General features: G+C 42.2%; 1 protein-coding gene across 1 annotated transcript in view; it reads right to left on the reverse strand.

Annotated features, from left to right (window-relative positions):
- GMDS (GDP-mannose 4,6-dehydratase) overlaps positions 1–24,735 on the reverse strand; it is a 628,435-nt gene that overhangs the window by 72,454 nt on the left and 531,246 nt on the right. The window contains exon 9 of the mRNA XM_032424781.1: positions 22,825–22,921. Within this exon, the coding sequence (XP_032280672.1) occupies positions 22,825–22,921 (97 nt within the window). The remainder of the gene's footprint in view (positions 1–22,824; positions 22,922–24,735) is intronic.

The raw sequence follows: 24,735 nt of genomic DNA on the forward strand, positions 1-24,735 counted from the left end.
GTGTTTTAACCAGAGTAGTGGGCCTGACTCTCTGTAAAGGGATAGGTTAAGGCAGGTACTGCTGGAGGATCTTGGATAGAATCAAAGCCACGTAGGGCAGTAGGAACTCCTGGTCTGGCTCCTTGGTTTGACAGATGACACTGAGGCAGAGCAAAGTTAGAAAAACACACGCTTCGCTGGTAGCAGAGCCAGGACTAAAACATTATATACTTTCCACTCTTTTCCCAAAAGCTTGATTAAAAGCTTGACCCCTTTCCTAACAACATTGGCCCTGGTGATGTTTTAAAATTGTATGTGGGGGGTGGGCCAGTAGTCAGGAGCACTAGAAAGGGTAACAACACAGGATGTACTGAATCTTGCTCCTTAGGGAAGAAGACAAAAGTGCCTCCGAGAGAAGCCCCAATGAAGACACACATCTGTGCCTTCACTGTCATTCCCTGTCCCCTCTCCTGGTCCCCGAGCCACGGTGTTACTAAGGGCACTGTCAGCCAAGTTGGCATCAGCCTGTGGTGTGGGGAATGACATAAGAGCTTCCAGGGGTAAGTTTCTGCAGGTTTCCAGGCTGATGCCTTTAAGCCGTAAGCACTGAGGGTCTTAAAGCTCAAGAACACCGAGCTGCAGATAACCACGCAGCCTCACTGTCCCGCTGGTGAAGCTGGGGGAAATCACTTCTCTATGAAAGATAATTTCTTCTCTGTGACAACACCAGCCCTATCCACACTGAGAAAAGATCAATTGTGTTGACTTATGACTGCTGGTTTTTGTGTTCGAGATCACTATCCACGGAGGATTTCCTAATGCAGTTGGACAGGAGCCCACATATGCAAAGACAAGTTGAGCTGATGAACAAAATGCATGCCCCAAATTACAGCTGCAGCAGCGTATTCTGGTTGAGAAAGCTGGAATCTTTCCTAAGCACAGCAAGGATAATGCATGTGTCCTGGGTTCCTTCTGTGATAACTCCTCTTGAACGACAGAGCTGGTGAACGCGCAGGGCATGGTAGGGGAAGTGCAAGCAAGCACAGAGTCCTGTTTACTTCGCTCCGTCTCCCTCCCTGCCTCTTCCCCTCCCTCCCTCCCCCTCTCCCTCTGTCTCTTTCCCACTCTCCCTCACTCTGCTCTCTCCCTCCTTCCCTCCATCCCTCTCTCTTCCTTGGGGAGAGCAGATGTTTTAACTGAGTTTGTAAATAGACTTAAGGCAGGCAGTTGCTACCTGAGTTCACCTTTCTTATCTCCAGTTCCACCCTAAAGTGATAATGCAACATATCCAAACATGTCTGGTCATACCAAAAAGGAGACTGCAGCTCAAGTATTTAGGAGCTTTCATTCAAAATTTTCTTAAAAGTTGCTTTTGTATGTGACTTTTTCTGTACTGGGTAGAAGTCCATAAAAAGCTGTTCTGTATAAAGACACACAACCCCCTCTCCCACAACCAGTAAATCAGTGGGCAGCATGCCAGCCAGGCTCCCTGGGTGTGTCTGTCAGCACCTCGGTGGCCATGCTCTGCCCCAGCAGGGAGAAGAACAGGGGACACCGAGGCTCCTCCTGAGCATCACACCACCACTGAAGTGGCCCAAGACACAGCTGCAGTTTTGAAGATCCCATAACACTCCCTTGGTTCACACTGAGTGCATGGACAGCTACAAGGCCAAGGCTTTTTTCATTTGTGGTGCCATTCCGTCGTGACTCTTCCATAATTTGATATTTAGATCCAGGTTTAGGACTTGAGGTATCACATTTCTCTTCTCCTTTTTTAAAAAATATTTTATTTATTTGAGAGACAGAGTGAGCAAGAGAGAGAGAGAGCACACACAAACCGGGGAAGAGACAGAGGGGACGGGAGAAGCAGGCTCCCCTCTGAGCAGGGAGCCTGAGGTGGGACTTGATCCCAGGACCCTCTTCTCCTTTTCTTTTCACCTCTGATATAGGCTTCTTGTAAAAACGGGTTTAAGAACGTGGTTCTCGGGGCACCTGGGTGGCTGAGTCGGTTCAGCGTCTGCCTTTGGCTCAGGTCATGATCTCAGGGTCCTGGGATTGAGCCCCAAATATGGCTCCCTGCCCAGCAGGGAGTCTGGTTCTCCCTCTCCCTCTGCCCGTTTGTGTTCTCTCTCTCTCTCTCTGTCAAATAAATAAATAAAATCTTTAAAAAAAAAAAAAAGAAGAATGTGGTTCTCCCACGTGAGAAATGTTTCTGGATGTCGGCGCACCCCGACTTTCTAAGGCCCATCCCTCACAGTATTAATCACCATCGTTTGTCTGTCACAGTGGCAGGTGCTGTGGAAGATACAATAGCAAGACAAGACATGGTTCTTGACTCTAACAAGTTAACATTTTTGCTAAGGGGACAAGATCAACACTGATGATATAATCAGCCAACAACACAAGGTTGTCTACAAGGATTAAATTCTGTGCCTCTCCATCAAAAGGAGAATGAGCATTGCAGGGGATAGGATGAGCCTGAGCCAAGGCACAGAAAGATTCCAGGAGGGGACACGTGTGGGGAGTAAAGGGACCGCCCTGCCTGGCACAGAGGATATGTGTGCTAACAGGGCACTCTGACGGGGGCCAGAACAGCACAGGTTCCGTGAGACAGGTTGGGAACCACTGCAGGTGACAGGTAAGAATGTGCTTGTGAAGAAGGAACGTCGACGTGGTGCTTCTATTCAAGATGGTTTGCTGAAGGAAGAGGGTGAGGCAGTGAGACCAGCTAGAAAGAAACTCAGGAAATCACAGGAACACCCCAGAGGGGAAAAGGGCCTGGACAGATGAATGGGGAGGATAAAAATATGTGCTCCATGATGTTCATGATGTTACTGAAAAGATTCAGTGAGAAAATGCACTAGGTGTGCTGGGCACAGTGCCTACTACGTAATATGTGCCCAGCAAATGCTACGCTAGAGCTATCGTTTCTGTTATTATTTCCACGTGTAAGAAGAGAAATAAACAAACAGAAAGTGAATAAATAAAACCCAGCCCTGCCCGCATGCTTTGTGCCCTAATATTAGGGCTCTCTGGCTATGAGAACCATTCTTCTATTGTTTGAGAGCGGTTGATACACACATGTGTTCTGCCTAAAAATTATCTTTAAAACTGCATTATTAGGGGTGCCTGGGTGGTTCAGTTAGTTAAGCGACTGCCTTTGGCTCAGTTCATGATCCTGGAGTCCCAGGATCAAGTCCCACATGGGGCTCCTTGCTCAGCAGGGAGTCTGCTTCTCCCTCTGCCCCTCCCCCCTCTCATGCTCTCTCTCTCTCAAATAAATAAATAAAATCTTAAAAAAAAACCCTACATTATTAAATGGCTCTGGTATTAAAACACTTAATGATAAAACTCATGGTTAAAATGCTGAACAAAGCCCATGCAGAAGTTTTCTACAGCAATAGCTCAATGACTTGATAATGAGATGCTAGTTCTACAATTATCAAATACCACTAAAAGGCAAAGTGATGAATATTTAAATCCCATTCAACCAATAAGTCTTGGTAGCTTATTATGTGTCTGGCAAGGCACTGGGGATACAAATGGAACAAAACACCTTCCCTATACTTACAGAGCTCAAAATACTGTGGCGGAAAGAGACGCAGAAACCAGCAATTAGGACCCAGGTGTGCAATCCCTTCAGCGAAAGCCTTGGGGAGCACTGTGGAATTGAGAGTGTTCGGCTTCCAGAAAGACAATGTGACAGACTGTACCACGCACAGGTGAATATCTGCCCCGGTCAGTCTGGGCCAGCCCCCTTTATAGCTGTCCCGGTGTCGCATCTGGCCAGTGCCCCTTTCTTACTCCCAGGAGTTGGATGGTGAATGTGGTTACCCCAATCCCACCCTTCTAAACACCCGCCAGCAATGTCTGGGCAGCATCCCATAATCAAATATACTCATGTTTCTTCAGCAAAATTAAAATTTCTTCAGCAAAAAAGGTGTGAAATTATGAATATTCACACCAAATGACATAAACACAGACTGTAAATAGTCTGTGTCCCTTCAGGCCAGACTGTGCTGCCAGGTGAGTTAGGAGAAACATCTGATTCTTCCAGAGCTTCCTGGATTTTGAAATCCTGGGTAAGAGGCTGTGGACTGCTTAGGGTGGTAGGCAGCACCTGAGTATAGGTGTTACAGGAGAGTGGAAGAGGGAACACTTTGCTCAGTCTTGGGAATTTGGGGGAGCTTCTCAGAAGAACTTCCAGTGGACCCGAGAGCCGAGGGAGGAGGAGAGTTAGCTGAAGGAGAGTTTGGGAATTAAGAATAAGAATAAACAAATACATTGGCTAGTGGAAGGAGCAAATGTCATGTCAGAGTCCTGGGAGGTGGCAAGGCATCCCCAATCACCCCACAGCTGGGGCCAGACAGCAACAGAAGGGTGGGCAGTGAGGCAGGATGGCCACTGTGAGCAAAGGGGTGCATCTGGAGGGCCTGAGGCTGGGAGGAACACGGTCAGATTTGCACTTTCAAAAGAAGTTGATGACTCTGAGGAGGGGGTCAAGGGAAGGGATGCAAGTGGGAGGTAGGGCTGACTGCACTGCAGGGGGTGATACCTGCAGGAACATTCAGGAAGCAGAATCGAAGGCGCACTGACTAGAGGTAGGGGGCCATGAAGAAAAGGGTGAAGCCCAGGGAAATATCCAGGTTTTTCTATCCATTGTTCTAAGCTGAGGCCTATGAAAAATACTTGTCTCTTTCCTCATGCTTTTCTTCACGTTAACTGATGAGAACAAATCTGAGATCTGTGACTAACATATTTTTTTCCTGTCCATTGTAAGGTAATATATGTTCATCAGCAAATACTTGGAAAATATAGAACATTAGGGGGAAAGCCCCCTTATAGGTCCATCATCAAAACAAAATCAATGTTAACATTTGTGGTGGAATGAGGCCTGAACACAAGAGATGTCTATAGAATGTGGCTGAATGATCATTTCCTTCTAACTTTTTCTTATGTGTATGCAGGTTTTCCTATACGGTTGTGGTCATACCCTTTGTACATTTTTTAATACAGCTTTTCTTACTTAACATTTTATGTCAAACATTTTCCTGAGTTACTCCATGGTCTGAATGAATACAACTTTTAAAGGCTTTGGTGCATTATGTCAACGTGAAGTATCCTGCACAATCACATTTTATGATTGAACATTATGCTGTCCAACAGATCTCTAAGCCCTAAGGAAACTATTTTAAAGGCAAACTCTCAAGACAATATTTTAGGGAAGGTGAGGAAGCATTTGGCATCTCTTACTAGGTCCTAGCTTCTAACTTTCCAAATTCTCTTGCTGTCAGCTGAACAGGGCATGGAAACATTTATAACTGGTGGTTTGTGGATAACAGAGTAGTATTTTAGCAGTTAAGTGAATCTCAAGTTTCAGTACCTCTCAAATGTTGTTTACCCAAAATTTCAATATTATTATTGGTTGGGAATAGAAGGAATTAAAATTACATCTCCATTGTGCCCACCAGAACCACGTCTCTGCTAACCATACTTTTTATGTGACTTTAAGAAAGCAAAACCAACCCATAAGGTTTCGAGGTCAAAACACGGGCTAAAAAGATTGTGATTTTTAAAAATATCTATCTTTCCATCCATCTATCTATCTACTGCTGAAAAATACTCTGGGTCTGGTAGAAGGGGGAGAAAAAGCTTTAAGGATAGACTGAACAGCCATTCGGTTGAGAAAAGTAAGGAGAGGACAACTTTCTCAAAGGCTCAGTTCCAGAGTGCTCTTACCTCGTCCACGAGGGAGGCACTGGATGGAAGGGGCCTTTGTGTCCCCCAAGGCAGCCCTCAAACAGAGTGACCACAGCAAGCTCTGGCTAGAGAACCTCTGCTGGGCATCGTCCTTCCCTACCCACCCCAATCTTCCTGAAAGATTCCTGTCATTAGCACCCATGTTTGGAATTCAGAACATGTGCCTCCACAGAAGAGACAATGTTATATATGGTAACTAGGCATGATTCAAATATTTTTATTAGTATTTTAGATACATTATTGGGAAAATAGGTCTTGTTGGGCAGGGCTGGGGCCCTAATATCATTTAAAACAGGCTTTATGGGAGAAAAATGCTTTTGAGGACCAACTTTGCTATTACACTGAAGCTTTCATAAAATAGGCTATGCCCTTAGTACTCACACAGGTAATTATATTTTCTTAAACATTTTCTGGAATAAGATAAAGTATAAATAAGTGAAATAAGAATAAAGAAACATATTGTCCATCCCATTTTAATGGCAGAGAGAGGGAACAACCAGGAGCACCAAGTGGAAAAGGTGCCCATCCATACCCTCCTAAGGCTTGAAGGGCCATAAAGAGGGAGCCATTTGTTCACCATTCACAGAAAGTGTGTGAAACACAACATGGCATCTTTATATATCTCACTGGTAGGAAGGAAACAACTAGAAGGCCATAACTCTGTAGATGCTGGAAATGTCACTCCTTTGCATTCCTAGCAAGCTGTGAGGCATGTTCAGAGAAGCAGAAAGGCGGAGGAAGGGGGAGGGGGCCTGAAGAGTGGGCTTACAGTCAGAACCCCTCTGGGGGCATTGTCAGTACGGTGACAGCCACAAGGACAAACATGCCACATGCGGTGGGTCCAAATCTGGACTGCTCAGGAATAAACAAGTAGCTGTGCAACAAAGTATGATATTCACAATAATACAGTTCCGATATGAAGAAGGTGTTGGGGAGAGAGTCCCCCTGCATCTGATAAGTGGTCCATAAAATGGTTTGGATAGGGACGCCTGGTGGCTCAGTCGGTTAAGCGGCTACCTTCGGCTCAGGTCCCACATCGGGCTCCCTGCTCAGCGGAGAGCCTGCTTCTCTCTCTGCCGCTCCCTCCTGCTCTGCTCTCTCTCTCTCAAATAAATAAGTAAAATCTTTAAAGAAAATGGTTTGGATATTGGTAAAAGCAGGCTTGGTTCCCCTCACACCCCAACCTGTGCCTATCATAAATGCTTTGGTAGAATATTCCTTGTCAGTTAAAATCTAGTAGTCTACTTTAAGGATTCCAAGGGCACATGAAAGAAAGAACAGTGCCTGCCAGGTAGGCCTCTGGGCCTTACTAACATCCCCTGCAGCCCCAGGGGAAGAGTACTTGTTACCTGAAAAAGCAAAAAGCCACCAGGGTCACATCTTATTATGCTGTAGCTTGCTGGCTTTGATTTTTCTTTTCAACCTAAACCAGAAGTGCTCCTCAAAAAGACTTTTTTTCCGTGCTAAGTAAAATGCCAGCCGGTCACACGCTGAAAGGACAAAGAGCCATTGTCAGGTGATGTGGTGATGCACTCGAGCTGGGCCATGGCCCCTCCCACTTGTCAATGACTCTTCAGGACCATGGGGGCAAGCGGCCAATGAATCATATCCTCTGATGGCCTGTGAGCCGTTCACAGTGCTCAACTCTGTAGGTAGACAGGACAGGTTTATGTGCTCCGAACACATCACCGGACTCTGCCTGCTGGGTTTATAGTTTCAGACCATTAAGTAGGTGCAAACACACTCACTGCAACAAAGAAAAGCTGTGCTGAGAAAAGGCCAGGGAAGACCCTCACAGAGTCACAGTGCCGGCCAGCCCTCCTGGTGCCACAGCTGATGGCACCTTGGCTGGAAACGGGTCGAGAGCAGGTGTCCCTGGAGGCCAAGGGGCAGAATGCAAAGTTTTCGGGTGACCTGGAACACATGACCCTGGAGGAAAGGGAGGGAGGCTTAATGGGGAACCACAGCCTGGAAACTGGCTGGGCCAGTACCACACGGCATGACCTTAGGCAAGTCACTCAGCCTCGTGGTGCCCCAGTTTCCCCATCTGAAATGATGATGGAGAAGATAACGCTTCCCCAGGCACCTGGAAGAAATAACAATGAGGTTCTGTGCTGGAGAAATCACAGAGATGCAAGGCAGCAGAGATCTGCCACACCTTCAAAATGGCAGCAAAGGCCAACACCAAGGCAAGGCGATTTGCTGCCTGCTTCCCAACCACCACCCCCTCCCCCCACCCCAGGACCTGCGGTTTTTAGCTGATTTTCACAAAAGCAGACAGAAATGAATGAGTGATGTGACTCCTCTCTGTTTCCTAAGGTGAGAACTTGATTCTCTGAGCTGCCCTTACACGGCTTTGAGACACCACTTATGTCAGACAAGAATGGGAAAGAGAGGAATTTATCAGGAATTTATGCTCTAACTAGGATTTAAAGTTGGGACTGAGAGTTATGTTTCAAAACCAGAACTTGAAGTTTAGGGGGAAGGAAAATGTCTCTTCTCTCAATGAAAAATCGTCTTTTGGTTCAACTGGGTCAGAGCACCCAAGAATGAAGAGTTTGCATCCCAAGCAACAGCTTGTGGCTTAACTGTGGAATTATTTCTGGAAATAGTCAATAAAAATTACATATATGTAAAACGATAAAACCCCAACCCACATAAGGGTGCATCACCCAATTACATTAAGTGAGCTTAATGTAAATGATTTCAGATCTTAAAAAATTGTTTTTATAATTGCCTAAATCCCTGAAGTCTGAGCCCACGATGTAGCTGGAAGCTTCCCAAGACTCACTGCTTGTCGGGGCACCTGAGTGGCTCAGTCGTTAAGCGTCTGCCTTCAGCTCAGGTCATGATCCCAGGGTCCTGGGATCGAGCCCCGCATCGGGCTCCCTGCTCCGTGGGAAGCCTGCTTCTCCCTCTCCCACTCCCCCTGCTGTGTTCCTGCTCTCGCTATCTCTCTCTCTGTTAAATAAATAAAGTCTTAAAAAAAAAAAAAAAGACTCACTGCTTGTCAATACCGTTCCTGCAGAAGTCAGGCTGTTTACCTCCACCATGCCTGTCAAACTGACTTTGTTTCTAAATACTCCACTTTATATTCCCACCCTCCACCATACAGGGAGAAGCATTTGTATATGTGCATACTCCTGAGAAGCTGATCCACATTATGGCTGAGAATACCGTAGATATATTCATCAACTTGCTAAAGAAAATCGATTAAAAAGTCGGTCCGATTCTGCCAGTATAGACCCCTGTTGGCCACATGGGTTGAGTTGTAGAGGGACTGTTAACCTGGCATGACAAAGGCCACCATGAGCATTCAAAGCTGACGTGATGTGGTAGCCAGCAAGCACCTGACGGGTGGCTGGGCTGGATAGTCACCAGCAGAAGGTTCCTTGCAAACCTCGTCCAGTCCTTCACCTGAGTGTTTACTAATACCTGACACATTTCCTCTGTTTACAATTCCGTGACCATGACCTAGTCTCCAATCCTCTCCTACACCTAGAAACAGACTCCAGGATCAAGAGAGAAAGCTCCAAGAGATCAGAGGTTTGGGACTTTGCAGCAGATACAGAAAATGTTGATTAATTCAGCTAAACAAATCCAGACTCCTTGTTTGAGGAGTGTTCTTTGATGAAAACCACATCAATTTACCCTAAGATGGTATCTTTGGTCATAAAATCTCAACATGTTTCACAAACATTAACTTAGCCTCCCAGTACCTCTATGCAGATTAGCACAATCACCCTTCATTTAAGAGACAGGGAAACCGAGACGATGTGTCAAGTAGAAGATGTAGATAGCTAAACGTACAACCTTCTAATGCTGCATTCTATCTTAACTCCTAATTATCTAACGGAAGTGTTTTTCCTTGTTCTTTCCTTTGGATGAATAAACTAATATCATTGCCAGTGGTCTCCACAAATGACAATAACTGCAAAAACCACATTCTAGAAAGTGGAAGCACAAAATGTCACCCACACAAATAGAAGGTGCAGAAGAAATAATGACTTATCAACTCATGTTTAAAAACAAATACACGCTTTCCTTTAAATCTGTGATGTAGATCACAAAGTATAAGGGAATCAGAAATGAAGTTCTGCTGCCTGGAAAAATTATAAAGATGAAGGAAGGAAAAAAAGAAAAGAGGTTGAATTATTTTTTAAAAAAGAGCAACATCATGAAAATGTAGAAAAAGAGAGGAGAGTATTTCTAGGAAGCGATAGGTTATTTAGTTTGGATTTCAATATTGGTTGGTAGCAGAATGATACAAACATTTAGCTGGGGGAGGGTTGAGGAGAGAATGATCTGAATCAAACAGACTGAGAGACGTACATCTACATATGGGGACAATGTTGCAGATGTGTAAAGTTCTTTCTGTTGTAGAAAGCAATGACCATATTGTATCCATGCTTACCCCAAAGTGATGAAACAGTAAACACAAGACTATGTAGAACCAAGTCACAAATGTAAAACTGATAAATAAGAAGACATATGCCCATAGTGGATGCCCTAAATGGACAACCACCTAAATTTTGTTTTATATTTTGCCAGACAAACCCAAATGACAGGAGGTTAAGTGCCAACCTTTTCATAAATATGCTACGGAAAACCATGATTAAAACCATTCCCTTACCCACCACTATCCTTATGGGATAAGAAATGTCCTAGTTTTACTAATGGACTCCAGCATTTTATCTTTTTGTTTCCTTGCTGGATCAGTTGGTGGTTGCTCAGCAGCACATGTGATGCTGGGGTGCAAGTCCTTGCCGCTCCTGGGCCCCTACCACTCGCCCACACGAGGATCGGATGCGTGGGCATTATTTGTCCAGTGTCTCCTCCCTTTGGCTGCACTGCTTCCCACTGCCCTCCCTCACTAGCTGAAAGAGGAGACAACGCATTGGTATCAACAGCCATCCCACCTTTAGGGCAAGTGGGAGGTGCTGATTCATGAAGAGAGTATTTCATATCACCCATAGACAAACAGGCTTTAGATCCATGGACTTCCCTTCCCCCCACCCTCACACTACATTTTACAGATGTGCCAAACTGTGTACAAATGGCTTCTCTCTCATCTCAGTTTGGCCACACAAAACAAAGTCCTCAAAAAAAAAAAAAAAAAAGCAAATGTTTTGATCCACATTCTCCCTCTTTTCTTTTTCCTATTCATCTGATTCATGGATCCATTAGAATTATTTCTTCACATTCTCAGTATAACTTAATATTTTTAGTAAGAGAGCCATACTCAATCAGGCTACTTCTCTTCATTTGGGAAACACAATATTAAGAAAACTATATGGGGCATGTATTTGTACACACACACACAAACGCACGCGCACGGAATGGAATATTACTCAGCCATCAAAAAGAACGAAATCAGGGGCACCTGGGTGGCTCAGTCGTTAAGCATCTGCCTTCAGCTCAGGTCATGATCCCAGGGTCCTGGGATCGAGCCCCGCATCGGGCTCCCTGCTCAGCGGGAAGCCTGTTTCTCCCTCTCCCGCTCCCCCTGCTTGTGTTCCCTCTCTCGCTGTGTCTCTCTCTGTCAAATAAATAAATAAATTCTTTAAAAAGAAAAAAGAAAAAAAGAAGGAAATCTTGCCATATGCAGTGACATGGATGGAGCTAGAATGTATTATGCTAAGTGAAGTAAATCAGTCAGAGAAAGACAAATACCATATGATTTCACTCATATGTGGAATTGAAGAAACAAAACAGATGAACATATGGGAAGGGGGAAAAAGAAAGAGGGAAACAAAGTATAAGAGACTCTTAACAATAGAGAATGAACTGAGGGTTGATGGAGGGAGGTGGGTGGGGGATAGGCATGAAAGAGGGCACTTGTTATGATGAGCACTGGGTATTGTATATAAGTGATGAATCACTAAATTCTACTCCTGAAACCAATATAAGACTGTATGTTAACTAACTAGAATTTAAATAAAAATTTAAAAAAACCTATATTTTATTTTATTTTTGGGGGGGGGAAGGGCAGAGGGAGAGGGAGAATCTTAAGCAGGTTCCACCCCCAGCGTGGAGCCTGACCCCGGGCTCCATCTCACAACCCTGAGATCATGACCTGAGCTGAAATCAAGAGTCGGATGCTTAACCAACTGAGTCACCCAGGCGCCCCCAAAACTGTGTTTTAGAAAGTAGGTCCAAAGCTTATTCCAGTGCATTTGACTGTATTTTTCACCAAAATAGCTGCACAAAGAGGAAGACATTACAAGCCTTACTAGGAAAATATTTTCTCCAAGTCTAACGCTTATTTCAGAAATTAAAAAAAAATATTGTCCTAAATGACTATCACTTTTCTTACATAATCATACATTTACATTTTAATCTGTACTTATAAAAAACAAGAAAAACACTGAAGATTCTGAGTGAGGAAAGGAAGCGATACCATGCCATTAGGTTTCTGGCAGACTTTGGCTCTGCAGTAAAAATACCAGTCATTGTAGCTATTCACGGATCTATACCCCTCACCTTTTTATTCAGAGTTTTGGAGATGAAGTAGCAGAGGAACATGTACAATGGACAAAGCAAAAGAACAATTAAGTGTCTCTTATGCTGTATGATACTTCGCTCCACAAATACAGTCTTAGGGTAGGTAAAAGAAAGATGGTAGCTGCCACGGGGGCATTTCTTATTAGCAGCTCAAAGTTGAAAATGCCTCCGTTTGGCAGGTGTACTTTTCTTAGACAGAAGCAACCTAGCAGGCTTTTTGCATATGCGATGCTAACCGTGCACTCCTTCCAAGACTTCAGAGACAACATAAGGATTCTCACATGGGCAGCGCACAACAGTGTACCCATTATACATCATGTGGATGCCAAAGGCACCTTGCTCTAGAGTCAGGATGTAATATCCCCGTTACCAGCTCTTCCTATACGGAGGCACCAGTAAACGACTCTGGTGTGTCGTTATTGACTAAAAGCTTATTTGAGATGGTCGGAATCGCTTAAAGAAGAGTTGCACGGAGGGGAATGGGGAAACAATCGGAACCTACGGACAAAAGAATTTCAGAAAAGACGAAGAAAAAAAGAAGAGAATATCAACAAAAACATGAGAAGACAAGAAAGGGACAGAAAAGAAAAAAAGAACTCCTGAAAAGGGGATATACAGAGACAGAGGGATATAAATGGAATATGAATTTTGTTTAAAGGTTGGATGTACAGATGTAAGTTGTGAATAAACTCAATACTCAGCTTGCAATAGAATTTCAAAAAGAAAGAAAAAGAGGAAAATATATATTTTTTTCCTTCTTTGCTACAGTTTATTAGAGTGGTTTGAGTAGTTTTGTTTACGCCAGAGCTGGCTGTAAAGCACAAGAATGATTCTTTGATGTGGCATACACGCATTCATTAATTGATCCCCTACTATATATCATGTACTCTCCAAGGCCATCAGATGTCATTCCTGCCCCCAAGGTCCCAGGTGGAAATGACACATCACAAAACAATGGGACAAGTGCTTCAAAAGAGGTAAGTGCTAACTGCCTGAGGGAATCAAAGAAGGCTTCACCAATGGGCTGACATTTGTGCAGGGCCTTGAAACTAATAATTCATCAGTTTTTCAATATGCCCTTTGAGACTGCGGGAAAATATTCATTGTTATGTTACAGTGGAAAAAAAAACAGAAGTACAGAGAAGTTAGAAGCTTTAAGGTTTATAAAAGTCAGGGTTGGGAATAAAAAGTGTTGAGACTTACACTTTTTAAATTTATAATGCTGGCCAGTAGAACATGTTCAAATTACCACTATACTTTCTTTTAAATTTTAGAATATCAATAAGGTAATATAGCACTCTCTAATCTTCCCAAGCTAAAACTAATCAGAAACAGATTATTTCTCTTCAATATCTTGACTTAGAGAACAGTTGACATGTTCCCAAAATTTCAACACGTGATTTTAGATAATCATTTAGGTGCATTTTCTCTGCTAACTTTTTTTTCCAGAAATAATAGAAACAACTTGAATCTAAAATGTAGTGTCTAATACCACTTCCACATAGAATTAATTTCATTCTCAGGGTGCCTGGGTGGCTCAGTTGGTTAAGCATCTGCCTTTGGCTCAGGTCATGGTCCTGGGGTCCTGGGATCGAGCCCCGCATGGGGCTCCCTGCTCAGTGGGGAGCCTGTGTCTCCCTCTCCCTCTGCCTGTTTGTGTTCCCAAATAAATAAAATCTTAAAAAAAAAAAAAAAGACTCATGATAGCAAGAAAAGAGAAGGTGAAGTACAGGAAGAAAAATACAGGAAGGTAAAAATACAGGAAGAAACAAGACAGGCCGGAGACCCAGTGCCAGGGACCAGAGGATGCGCTGGGGGACAAGAGGAAGCTGGGAAGGAAAGTCATTACAGCCCTGCTGGACAGACTCGATCCATGGGACGGGCTCCTGGCCTTTTGTCTCTGTAGGCCCCACTGGTTCATTCCCAGGACACCTCCTGCTCCAACCTGGAATGCACTCTCTCTCTCTTAAACCACGAGTCTTTCCAAAACCTTAGTCTAAAGCTCCCATTCCTTTCTTGTTCCTTTGCCTGGTGTTCCCTCAGATTTAAGGATGGTGTGTCCTCATTTACAGCTGTTCAAGTACATGTTAGTGGGTTTTTTTGAGTGTGTACATTATGAAACTTCAAACTGACAATGAGCCAGAGTCCTCCATTTCTTCTTTCTCCTCGAAGTGCTTAATAATGTGCTTTCCAAACAACAGAAAGCACAGTGATCTAGCATTGGTTCAAAGTGATTAAGTATTCTCTGCCCATAGAATACCCCACAGCCCGAGAACCCTTGAGCCTCCAGAAGGGACACAGCTCTGTCAACACCTTGATTTTAACTCAGTGAAACTCAATTTAGACTTCTGATATTGAGAACTATAAGATAATAAACATGTGTAGTTTTAAGCTGCTAAGTTTGTGATAATTTGTTAGAGCAGTAATAGGAAACCAACACAGATTCTAGACCATAAAAGTGACATCTAGCTGGTTCTAAGAAGCAAGTACAAAGATAGGTTTTTGCAGGAAGATTTCCTGGAAGGAGTGAAGGGTCTGGTTGGCAGGTAAATATGAACATGAATGATGGCCTAATGTGTTCTCTTTGGTGGCTGCTCTCTAGCATGTTAGGGATCTGAGGGGCTGTTATGGCTTCTAGGAATTCACAATTTAGGTGGAGTCAGAAGCGAGGTCACCAACTCAACTTCCTTACTCTCACCATGATCATCGTTTCTGCCATTGGATCAAGAAGTACAGCGCTGGAAGTAGCAAATAACCTTTTCTGCATGAAGTTATAGATACAAAACAAAATAAATATTTAAATAAAAGAGAATCTCTGGAGTCGAGGAGCTCAAAGTGTCCTTTCAGATGTCTCTCGATAACTAATGACTTCACAACAGTGGAAGATGATCATAATTAATGATGATGACAGTAATAAAACTGGTAATATGCAGCACAAAGTACCTTATACTTACACGAGCTCTTTCATCTTTAAGAATTCTAAAAGGCTTTGCAACCTGACTTCTAGGACATATCAATTTGAAATTATATCTGACTTACATCTGCTTACACCTGAAATTCAGTTTTGCCTGGATTGAGATGTAGTAATCATCTGCCAGCTACTGTAAACTTGTTGGTATTAGCCCTTTAAATCCGTAGGGAGCCTCAAAGGCAGGGGATGCTTATCTAGGGTGGGAGACACTTTAGTCTGGCTCTGAGGCTCTTGGATACAAACGCTTGATTTGTGAATTCTGTGAATTCTTAACCCACTGTTTCAAAATATGCTTCTGAGACTTATCTCCTGGAATTCAAACTTGCCTGGCTTTGTGACTAGCTCCCTGTTCATGCTCTTCTCGCCTGCCACCTGCCGTGCTCTCTTTCGGGGAGCTCATCTCAGGGCTTTAACTCTGACTTTTGCACAGCTAGCCCTAAACCTGACCTCTTTGCTTTCCACCAGGCCTCTGGCTCCAGCTTCTGCTTGATATGGCCATGGGGGTGTCCCCAGGGCAGCATGAATGTAACAGAACTCCTCAACACCTCCCCCTGCACACTCAGTCCTCTGGCTATGTCTCTGATGTGGGTTCCGGCATCATGGTCTCCCACCTGCCTTCACTGCTCAGCCTCTATGCCAGGGAGCCACCCTCAGTTCCTGTCTATTGTCCACATGTCACCGTTCAATCCATACCTAGCCCTGTGGTCACCATCTCTGCAATGTCCTGGCATCTGTCACTGCTTTTCTCACCTCTGTCCCAGTAGCTTCCTAGCTGCTCCCCCTCATCTGTCTGAGCATTACCATTGGACAGGCACCTTATCTCATCCGTCTTCATATTTCTCATAGTGCTGCTAGGACTCACCTCCACGGTAGGAATTCAATAAACATTCTTCTTGAATTGAATCTCTAAGACCTCAATCCTATAAGGATATTTTATTTTGTATATACTGATGTATTTTGGAGACGTTAAAGGTAAATAAGAGTTGTATTTTAAATGTACATGATGAGCATACTATTTTTAAAGAATTCCTGATAAATCCTAAAATTAGGGAATCGTTTAGTACCTAGAATCCTATCTATTTCTAAGTTTAGAGATTCTTACACCTTTCTTTTAGAGATTCTTCACTCCTCTCTTCATGAAGCAGTGCACATCTGACTTACCCAGGGAACTAGCAAATTTATCACGTAGTACGAAAGGTACAAACTGGATTTTGCTACTAAGCACAGTGCCTATACTGAACAGCGCTGAATGGAACTAGGTATCTACCAGCAGGCCAACCACATTAAGTATAATTGTCTAGGAGGTAGAGCAGAGCTACTGAGTTAGACCATCAGCTGTGGATATCAGCTTGGAGGTTTCTGACCAAAGCAGTCAAATGAGCGCTCAACTTTGCTAACAGATGTGACAGTGAGTGAAGAAACCAGTCTGCCACGAGCCAAGGGTATGGGGAGTGAGGCAACAGGATGCCTCTAGGGTAACATAAAGATAGATAGGAGCCCAAAGTAGATGTACACAGACTAAATTTTGGTAGACCTGGAGTATTTGGTGTCCGCCAGTGAACAAAGTACTGGGGAAAAAAAAAAATCAAACTTGATAAGGAATAATTAACCTTATTGGGAGGATAAAGCAGAATAGGGCGGAGGAATGAAACCATAGATAGTGATATCTATGAAATCTCCATGAATAAAGATTTTTGAATTATAGTTATTTTAGAAGATAAATAGGGCTTGAAAGAACAGGAAGAACAGTGTCAATTTGTTTAAAAAATAAACAAAAAACAAATGGGGATTTCTAAAATTCCAGAATCTAGATCTTACTGGCTAGATGAAAATAAGGAGGGAACAGGTGATCGCATCAGTGATGGATGGGCCTCGCATAAGTAATTCTATACTTTGAGTGAGCTGTACCAGCAGAACTCAAGTACTAATTGTTCTTCCTAAGACAAGGAACTGCAGAGGCTAAAGAGAATTTCTGAGATTTTGGAATTTCTTTTGTAGATGTCAAGAGATCAACAATGTAATTATAAATGGGGGTAGTCATTAGCTGGACAGCTTTTTTAGAAAAAAAAAGTACAGATTTTATAGGAATTCCTTATTGGTGCAGAGAATAAAACCATCTATGTAAGGATATGAGAGTTTTCAGGACAAATACAAAAAATATTTTTCAATAAGAGAAAGTATATGGTCATGTATATTCATATAGATTTTATGCATCTTTAATTACATTGCTCTAATTAGGATCTAAGCATGAGAACTTTCAAGGAAAGATAGGGTGTTGGGGGCATTATAAGTAAGTACACAATTACTATTTCATTAGATATGAAATGCTCTTGAGTGGGGTAGCAACTAAGGAAAGAACACAGGCTTTAAGAGGAATGTTATATGCCCCTGGGGGTTCTGTACGGGATCCTATGAAGTATGGAAAACATACAGTGGAATATTTGAGAATCAACCGAAGAGACTGAAACTTAAAGCTCCTTTGGTTAAGTCCAAGGAAGGAAAAGGGCAGGAAAGGTCAATGTGATTAAGGAAGGATATAAAGATTAGTATGAGGAGCCTAAGAGGGAGGCTTAAAATATATAAACAGTGATTTAGAGATATAAACTATTTATAAAGTACAAGTAGTAAGAAGTTCAGAGGAAGCGTTATGATGGGACATTACTGCTAGCATCCCACTCCACTGTAATAGTTGTAGAAGCAGAGAATGCTAGGACATGAAAATTGGAAGGGATCCTACAGAACAGTCTTTCCTTTTACAGGTCCAGGGATGCAGAAAGGGACTCGCCCTTAATTTGCTCTCTCTGCATCTTCTTACCCTGGCTCCCGCCAGTCAAAACAAGGAACAAAGAAAAGGAGGAGTGGAGGAGCAGGATTAGAGCTTTGGAGGTCAGCGGATCAGGACAGGGAAAGATCAGCTGGCGCTAACAGCGGTGGACAAAATGAAGGGCTGGAGTTGGGAGGGTCTAATCTCCTGCTCTGGGAGGGGAAGGGTGAGAAGGGGACAGTTTCAAGACCCCCAGTACCCAGAGATGGGGCTGGGGGAGGCACCACATCCTCTGGTGAGAGATCAGATTCCTGAGGTCTGGAAAGTGTTACGTAGCATTATTCTAAACAGGGCTATGAGATAGAGCAAGCAATTACGGGCCATTTAACTTAACATCATTTACAGAAAAATATTAGGAAAAGTTTGCAGAGGGGACAACTCGACAAGCATATGGTAATTTGATTAGAAACAGGCCACATGTTGTTCCTGAAGGAAGGTGTTGTTTTAACTAGCTTGTTGGACTTCTTTGAAGTTATTGCTTTCTCAAATCTGGATTTTAACTCATGATTTTTCTAATATCTATAAAGAATGGGAATGAACATAAAGTATCTAAGTAAATAGAACAAAAAACAATCACAATCGAGGACACTAGAAATACAATGGTAAGCAAAATGAATGTTAAGACAAATAATATAGCAAGGAAAAACTTGAATTCACATCCTCTAGTAGTGTTTAAGTCAAGATATTTCTCATGAAAGATATGTGATTTGAATTCTGGTCTGTGAATGTATCTCCTATGCCATTTCCTAAAATGCTCTGCAGAAAAAAATGATTTTTGTTAGTTTCACACACACACACACAAAACTTAGCTTTTTTTTTTTTCCCTTAAGTGGGCTGACCTTTTGGTGTGGTTAAAAATTTGTCACATTAGGATGAATTTCTCATTAATCCAACCTTTGCACATTTTGCAAGTGCAAAATTCTCAAACAAAACGAAAAAATCTTCATGGTTATTTTAAATTAAGTAATAAATCAATATAAATTTTCTCATATTTGCATATTTTCATATCACTGAATAACTACTGAATCTTCAGAAAGAGAATCAGAAAGAATGAAAATCAGGTTAAAGCAAGAATAAAAATATCAAAGTACTTATTAATGTTTGCCTGAAGCCTTTATTATACCTTCTTATCTATTTTTTACTGGTTAATCTGTACAATTCACGATGTGTCATTCTACTTTTCGAAAGGTCCTAGATTTAAGTAACTGATGCATACCTCTGTCCGTACAGTCTCCACGAGGGGAGGGGGGATGTGTCTGTTTTGTTCATACTGTATTCCCGGGGCCTCAAAGTGTGTGGTAAATATTTGGTGAATGAATGAATGAATAAATAACAATGACAGCATCGATACTGGGTATTTCACTGTGTGCCAGATACTGTTTTAATAAGCGTTTTGTATAATTGACTGTTAATTCTTCAACACTTCTATAAACTTCTTGCCCTTCTGTTAATCCCATTTTTAAAGACAGGGAAACAGAGGCACTGAGAAGTTGAGTAACTTGCCTAAGGTCACGCAGCTACTCATTGACTGTTCTTGAACTCAGGCAGTCTGACCCTGGGGCCTGCACGTAAGCACTACACCACTACTTCTTCTCTGCGATCGCAATGCGTCTGTGTATAAACGGCTGCATATATAGGAAATTACATACAAGATGGGAGTTTTAAGAGGCATGGAACTCAAGTGTTAATGTCGCCATCACCAAATACTGGAATTCAGGGGGCAATGGGAGATTTAAAGTCTAATTTCCAGGATCAAGATCTTCACAGAAGCAAAACTCCTAAACATTTAAAGGAGACACAGAGATTTATAGGTAAAGAACCAAAAGAATGTGACTCCATTCAGCTCTAACTGGATGCTAAAGTCCTTAGCTCAGAACAAAAACTTTCAAGACTTTCCATGTTGGTAACAGAAGCAAGATTTAAGGTTTTGTGGTGGCTAAATCAATGAGGACAAAAATTACTGGTGTGTGTGGAAATATGTTCTCTATGGAATCATTGGTGGCCTCTTTTGGGTTAGTGCCGCCCTATGCTGGGTAAAGAGCCTTTTTAAAAACTAGCGTGAATCTTACTTAAAAAAAAAACAACATAAAGGTCTATGTTCCTTTAATTGCATTAGGATATTGATGTTCTGAGACCCGATATATTCTTATTACTTGATGGTATTTTTTTTCCCTTATCAATCATTCTGGAACCATTACACTCTAAGATTTCGTTTATGCCTTTTGGCTTTGAAGTGCCTTGTGTGCTGAAAATCTTGGAGGGTACATGATTCAAGCTGATCAGGAGATCAGACTTTTAAAAGAATTCAAGAAAGAAAGAAAAAAGCCTCTGTCACTTGCAAGATAGATTTAAGACACTGAAATGGGAAGGATCTAATTAAGACATGGGAGAATTCCATGTCCATCCTACACTGAGTACTGACAAAACTCAGAGAAGCTGGGCGCTTTTCAGGACTCATGCTCCATGACTCTAGATGTGTTGGCTGTTAGAGCCCCACACCTAAGTGAAAGCTCATTTACAAGTCGGTCTCCAGTTCTGGTCACCTTTCAACTGGGAGAGTACTATCACCCCTAAGGCAATTCAACATAAGTCTGTCAAGCTGGTCCAAGTTTTGGGAAAACTCGTTGTTCTGAGCAATGAGGTTAAAAGTTTAGTCTCACCATACAAGAAAAGCTTGTCCAACAGAATACTAAGTTGAAGTAGGATGAACAAAAATAACGCAGCCTAAAGGCTTAGAAAGATGAAATGCAGTTAGAAATCCCAAATCAAGCCAGGAATTCCAAATCAAAAGGGAATCTGGGGTGAGAGCTCCAGCAGTGAAAAACTAAAGCAAGCATATGCAATAAGATGCCGCGCTTCTGTTCAAACAACATCAGTGTAAACAGAATTGCAGAACAGGTATGATGATGACATTTGCATGAATAAAAGAAATGAGAGGAGGGATGCAGTGTTAGGGCAGGAAAGAGGGGTCGATACAAACTCCAAGAACCGTCTTGTTAGTCTAAGGGTCCTTTTCCTGTTCAGCAAATTCTTTTGTTCTGTGTCCTTATCAATCCCACACCTTGCCTAAGTAAGAAAGACAGACAAGCCATTCTTAATGACTTCCTAGCTTTTGAAACTATTTTGGTGTTGGAGAGAGAAAGAATCATGTTTAAATTGTTACAAGGATTGAGGTTTCTGTTGGCTCAGTAAATTTTCCACTCTGAGATGACAATGTTTGTCAGTGCGGATGGAAACAAATTTGTCCATTTATGTAATCTGTGCCATGTTCCAGAAAAATGACACCCTTGTGGCACCTCTTTGGGGCAGGGGAGCGAAGGCAGGGTGGCTAGGGGGCTCCACAGACAGGCATCCCTGGCTGTGCTGGTATCTTCCTCCCCCAGAGACGGAGCACATCCTCTCCCTCGCACACCCACTTGCCGGTAGCACAGGGAGCCATTGTTCACTGTGTGTCAAAGACCCGGCCACGCCCTGGGCCAGGACAATGCTCGGACTCTACAGCCCTAGTCTCTGAGCACTGCTGATTTCCTTTCCTTTTTATTCCCCCTGTGTGGAAGAGTCCACAAAATGAAGTTTTTTCTTTTGTTTAAAACAGGACATTTTAAAGGGTGGTTACTGATGACACACTCACTTTCAGTCTCTCTTCACTGGGGTTTTCCTAGTCTCTGCAATGTTGTACAACAGATAGGAATTTGGTTCAAAGCACAGATAAAATGGGTTCTATTTTCACAGCAAATGTATATTTCATTAGGTAACATCTGAACATTTCTCTCTGAAGATGCTGCTTTCTCTTATCTTTAGATATATTTAACATGTTGGGTTTTGTCACCACAGTGTGAAAGTAGACCACATGAAAGTGATTAACACCAAGCTAGAAATTTTTATAAATTTAGGAAAGGAGGATGTTATATCCTAACAACCTATAGGTCATTTCTTAATACAGAAAACTTTTGTATTCATCCGCTCATCTGTCAATGTTTATGAAGCACCTACTTTTTATAGCCTAAGATATTAAAATAAAAGTCCTTATCGTCAAAGACTTTGCAGTTTGGTAAAGAGAAGGTCATGTAAACAAATGAGTACAATAAATTATAATAGGTGTTATAGCATAATTATGTATAGTGTATAACATAGATACAAATGAAGGAGGAGAAATTTTAGTGGTAGCAGTATATTGACCAGAAAAGGATTCATAGACAGGACAGTATGTGATCGAAATCTTAAAAAATGTACAGGGGGATCCTTTATGGCTTAGGTTTGTGTGAGTGTGTGTGGGTGCCTATGAGTGTGTGTACATGTGTGAGTGCATGTGTGTAAGGAAAGGCAAACCGCCCTCCTGATCTCGAGGTCCTGCAGGTCATGGAGGGCCTTGTAAATCAGACATCCTGTCCTGTAGGTATCAGGGATCAGCTATCAGAGCTAATAATGTGAGGAGACCTGCCTTTGATAGAAGTCTCCATTTCTTAAATCAACTATTTCCTTGGCTTAGGAAAGGAGGACGTTATGTTCTAACGATCTATATGTCATTTCTTAATACAGAAAACTTTTGTATTCATCCACTCATCAGGCAATATTTGTCTTCCTTTATAAAGCAATGGATTATGTGGTGAGGATAACATCTCAAATTCAATTCACTGTATTCTGGTTTGGGAACTGCTCACTGAAGGATGTCAGAGAACCCAGTGGAAAGCTTTGAAAGCTGGCTGTGGATATTCAGTGAGAACATCCTCCCAGCCAGCCAGCCGGCCAAATGTGGCCATGCCCTGGGTGGCCAGGGAGTCCTTACCACTTCGGTTGGTCGGTAATATTTGAGATCCACAGTCACGTGAACTTTGCCGGTCTCCTTACATCTGCCCACTTCATTTTCATTCTTTCCTTCCCACCTGTAAAGGAGATAAATACTTAATCAGCCTCTAATTGCTTGGGGGCATTTGTCACATTGTAGTCCCTTGGGACGGCTCAGCCTTCTCCCTGCAGGAGTGTATAAGCTCATTAACTACAGGAATACAAGCTGAAGTGTAACCACGTTATCCGGGCAACAGTGACTTTCAAAGCCTTTCCAGATCTGTTTCGAAAGGGCAGGTTTTATTTTCTTTCTTTTTAAGAAAATCATGATGGGTTCTGTTCATGATGAACAGAATAGCCAGAATAAGGAATTCGACAACTTTCAGGGAGTTCAAAGATCTGTACTCCTTTAGACTACTCTTGATAACTATCAATTATTATGAATTAATTAATGTCTTCTGTGTCCCCTTTATTTTTTTTTAATTTTGTAGTTATGTTTTAGGGATATTTATTGTAACTTCAATGCATTCCAGTTTGGAATAAGTTTCACACCCTAAATTAACCATTCATCTCATCTTTGTATTATATATAAGTTCCCTTGCTCTACCCAGTCAGCAGTAGGCCTCATTAATCAATCTCAGATGATTAAACCTCCAAAAAGTATACAAGTGGTTTATGCCTGCTAAGAGAGTGTGTATTAGCATCTCTGATTCAGCTACAATGTTCTTTGGACTTAGGTTTTTCTTCCTTAAACATCCACTGTTGGAAAGAGTACCCCCCTCAAGTCTATATGGTGAATTGTGCAGCATATGCTCATAAGCTTCAAGACCAGCTTGCTGGGATTCCATTTTATGTTCTCATTTTTAAAGACATGAAGGTACTGTTAACCTCTGGATTTCTACAATCTAATATCCAAGCAACAGATGATACACAATTAAAATTATTTTTACAAATGAAACTTTTCAGGAAAGAAAGAAAAGAAATTACAAAGTAATGTTTGACTTCAATGCTTATTTTCAGAACTAGTTTGCTTTATCAGTTGGAGATGAATCCTATGACAACAGGACAATTTTGTGTGTTCCCTGGATCAGAGTCATAGTGGGGATCAAAGGAAAGAATAGAGCATTAAATTAGTTACTTGGCTATGTCATTCACATGTGTTATTGAAGATGAACATTAACTGTTGATCATGGTTATACTTTGGACATAGGTTGGGTATTAGAGATATAAACTACCCTTATAAGCTTTATTCCCCAAAAATCATCTGAATGTTCTATCCTCAGTTTACTCTTTTATAGCAGAGGGATAATATTTCATTGTTGGAAAAAATCAGTTTAGAAGTACACTGAATTGGTCAATGGACTCAAGGCAAATACGAAAACATCCCATAACACACAAAGAATTAATTGTGTACACTGAACAATGGAAAACTGCACAACTGGCATTTTTCTATGACTTTTATATTAATTAGTTGCCTCAAAAAGGGGTGTTTGGTAATTTACTTATTTGGTTTAATTTCTTACTACTGATTAGACTAATTTGGCAGGATCAGAGCTATGTTTTTGGAAAAATCACCTGGAAATGGTATGTGGATGCTTTAGAGCACACAGACTAAAAATACTGTAAAATTAGAAAACCTAAATGGTGATAAACCCTGTACATCTCTTTTTTAAAAAGATTTATTTATTTTTAGAGAAAGAGAGAGAGAGCAAGAGGGCCCGAGCACGTAAGAGCAGGGGAGGGGTGTGGGGAGGGGCAGAGGGAGAGAGAGAATCTCCAGCAGACTCCCCGCTGAGCATGGAGACCCACAGGGGGCTCGATCTCACGACTCGATCTCACGACCCTGAGATCATGACCTGAGCCAAAATCAAGAGTCAGACACTCAACCGACTGAGCCACCCAGGCGCCCCAT

The sequence above is a fragment of the Phoca vitulina genome, unplaced genomic scaffold (assembly GCF_004348235.1).
Source record: "Phoca vitulina isolate PV1807 unplaced genomic scaffold, GSC_HSeal_1.0 scaffold31, whole genome shotgun sequence".
Taxonomy (NCBI): domain Eukaryota; kingdom Metazoa; phylum Chordata; class Mammalia; order Carnivora; family Phocidae; genus Phoca; species Phoca vitulina.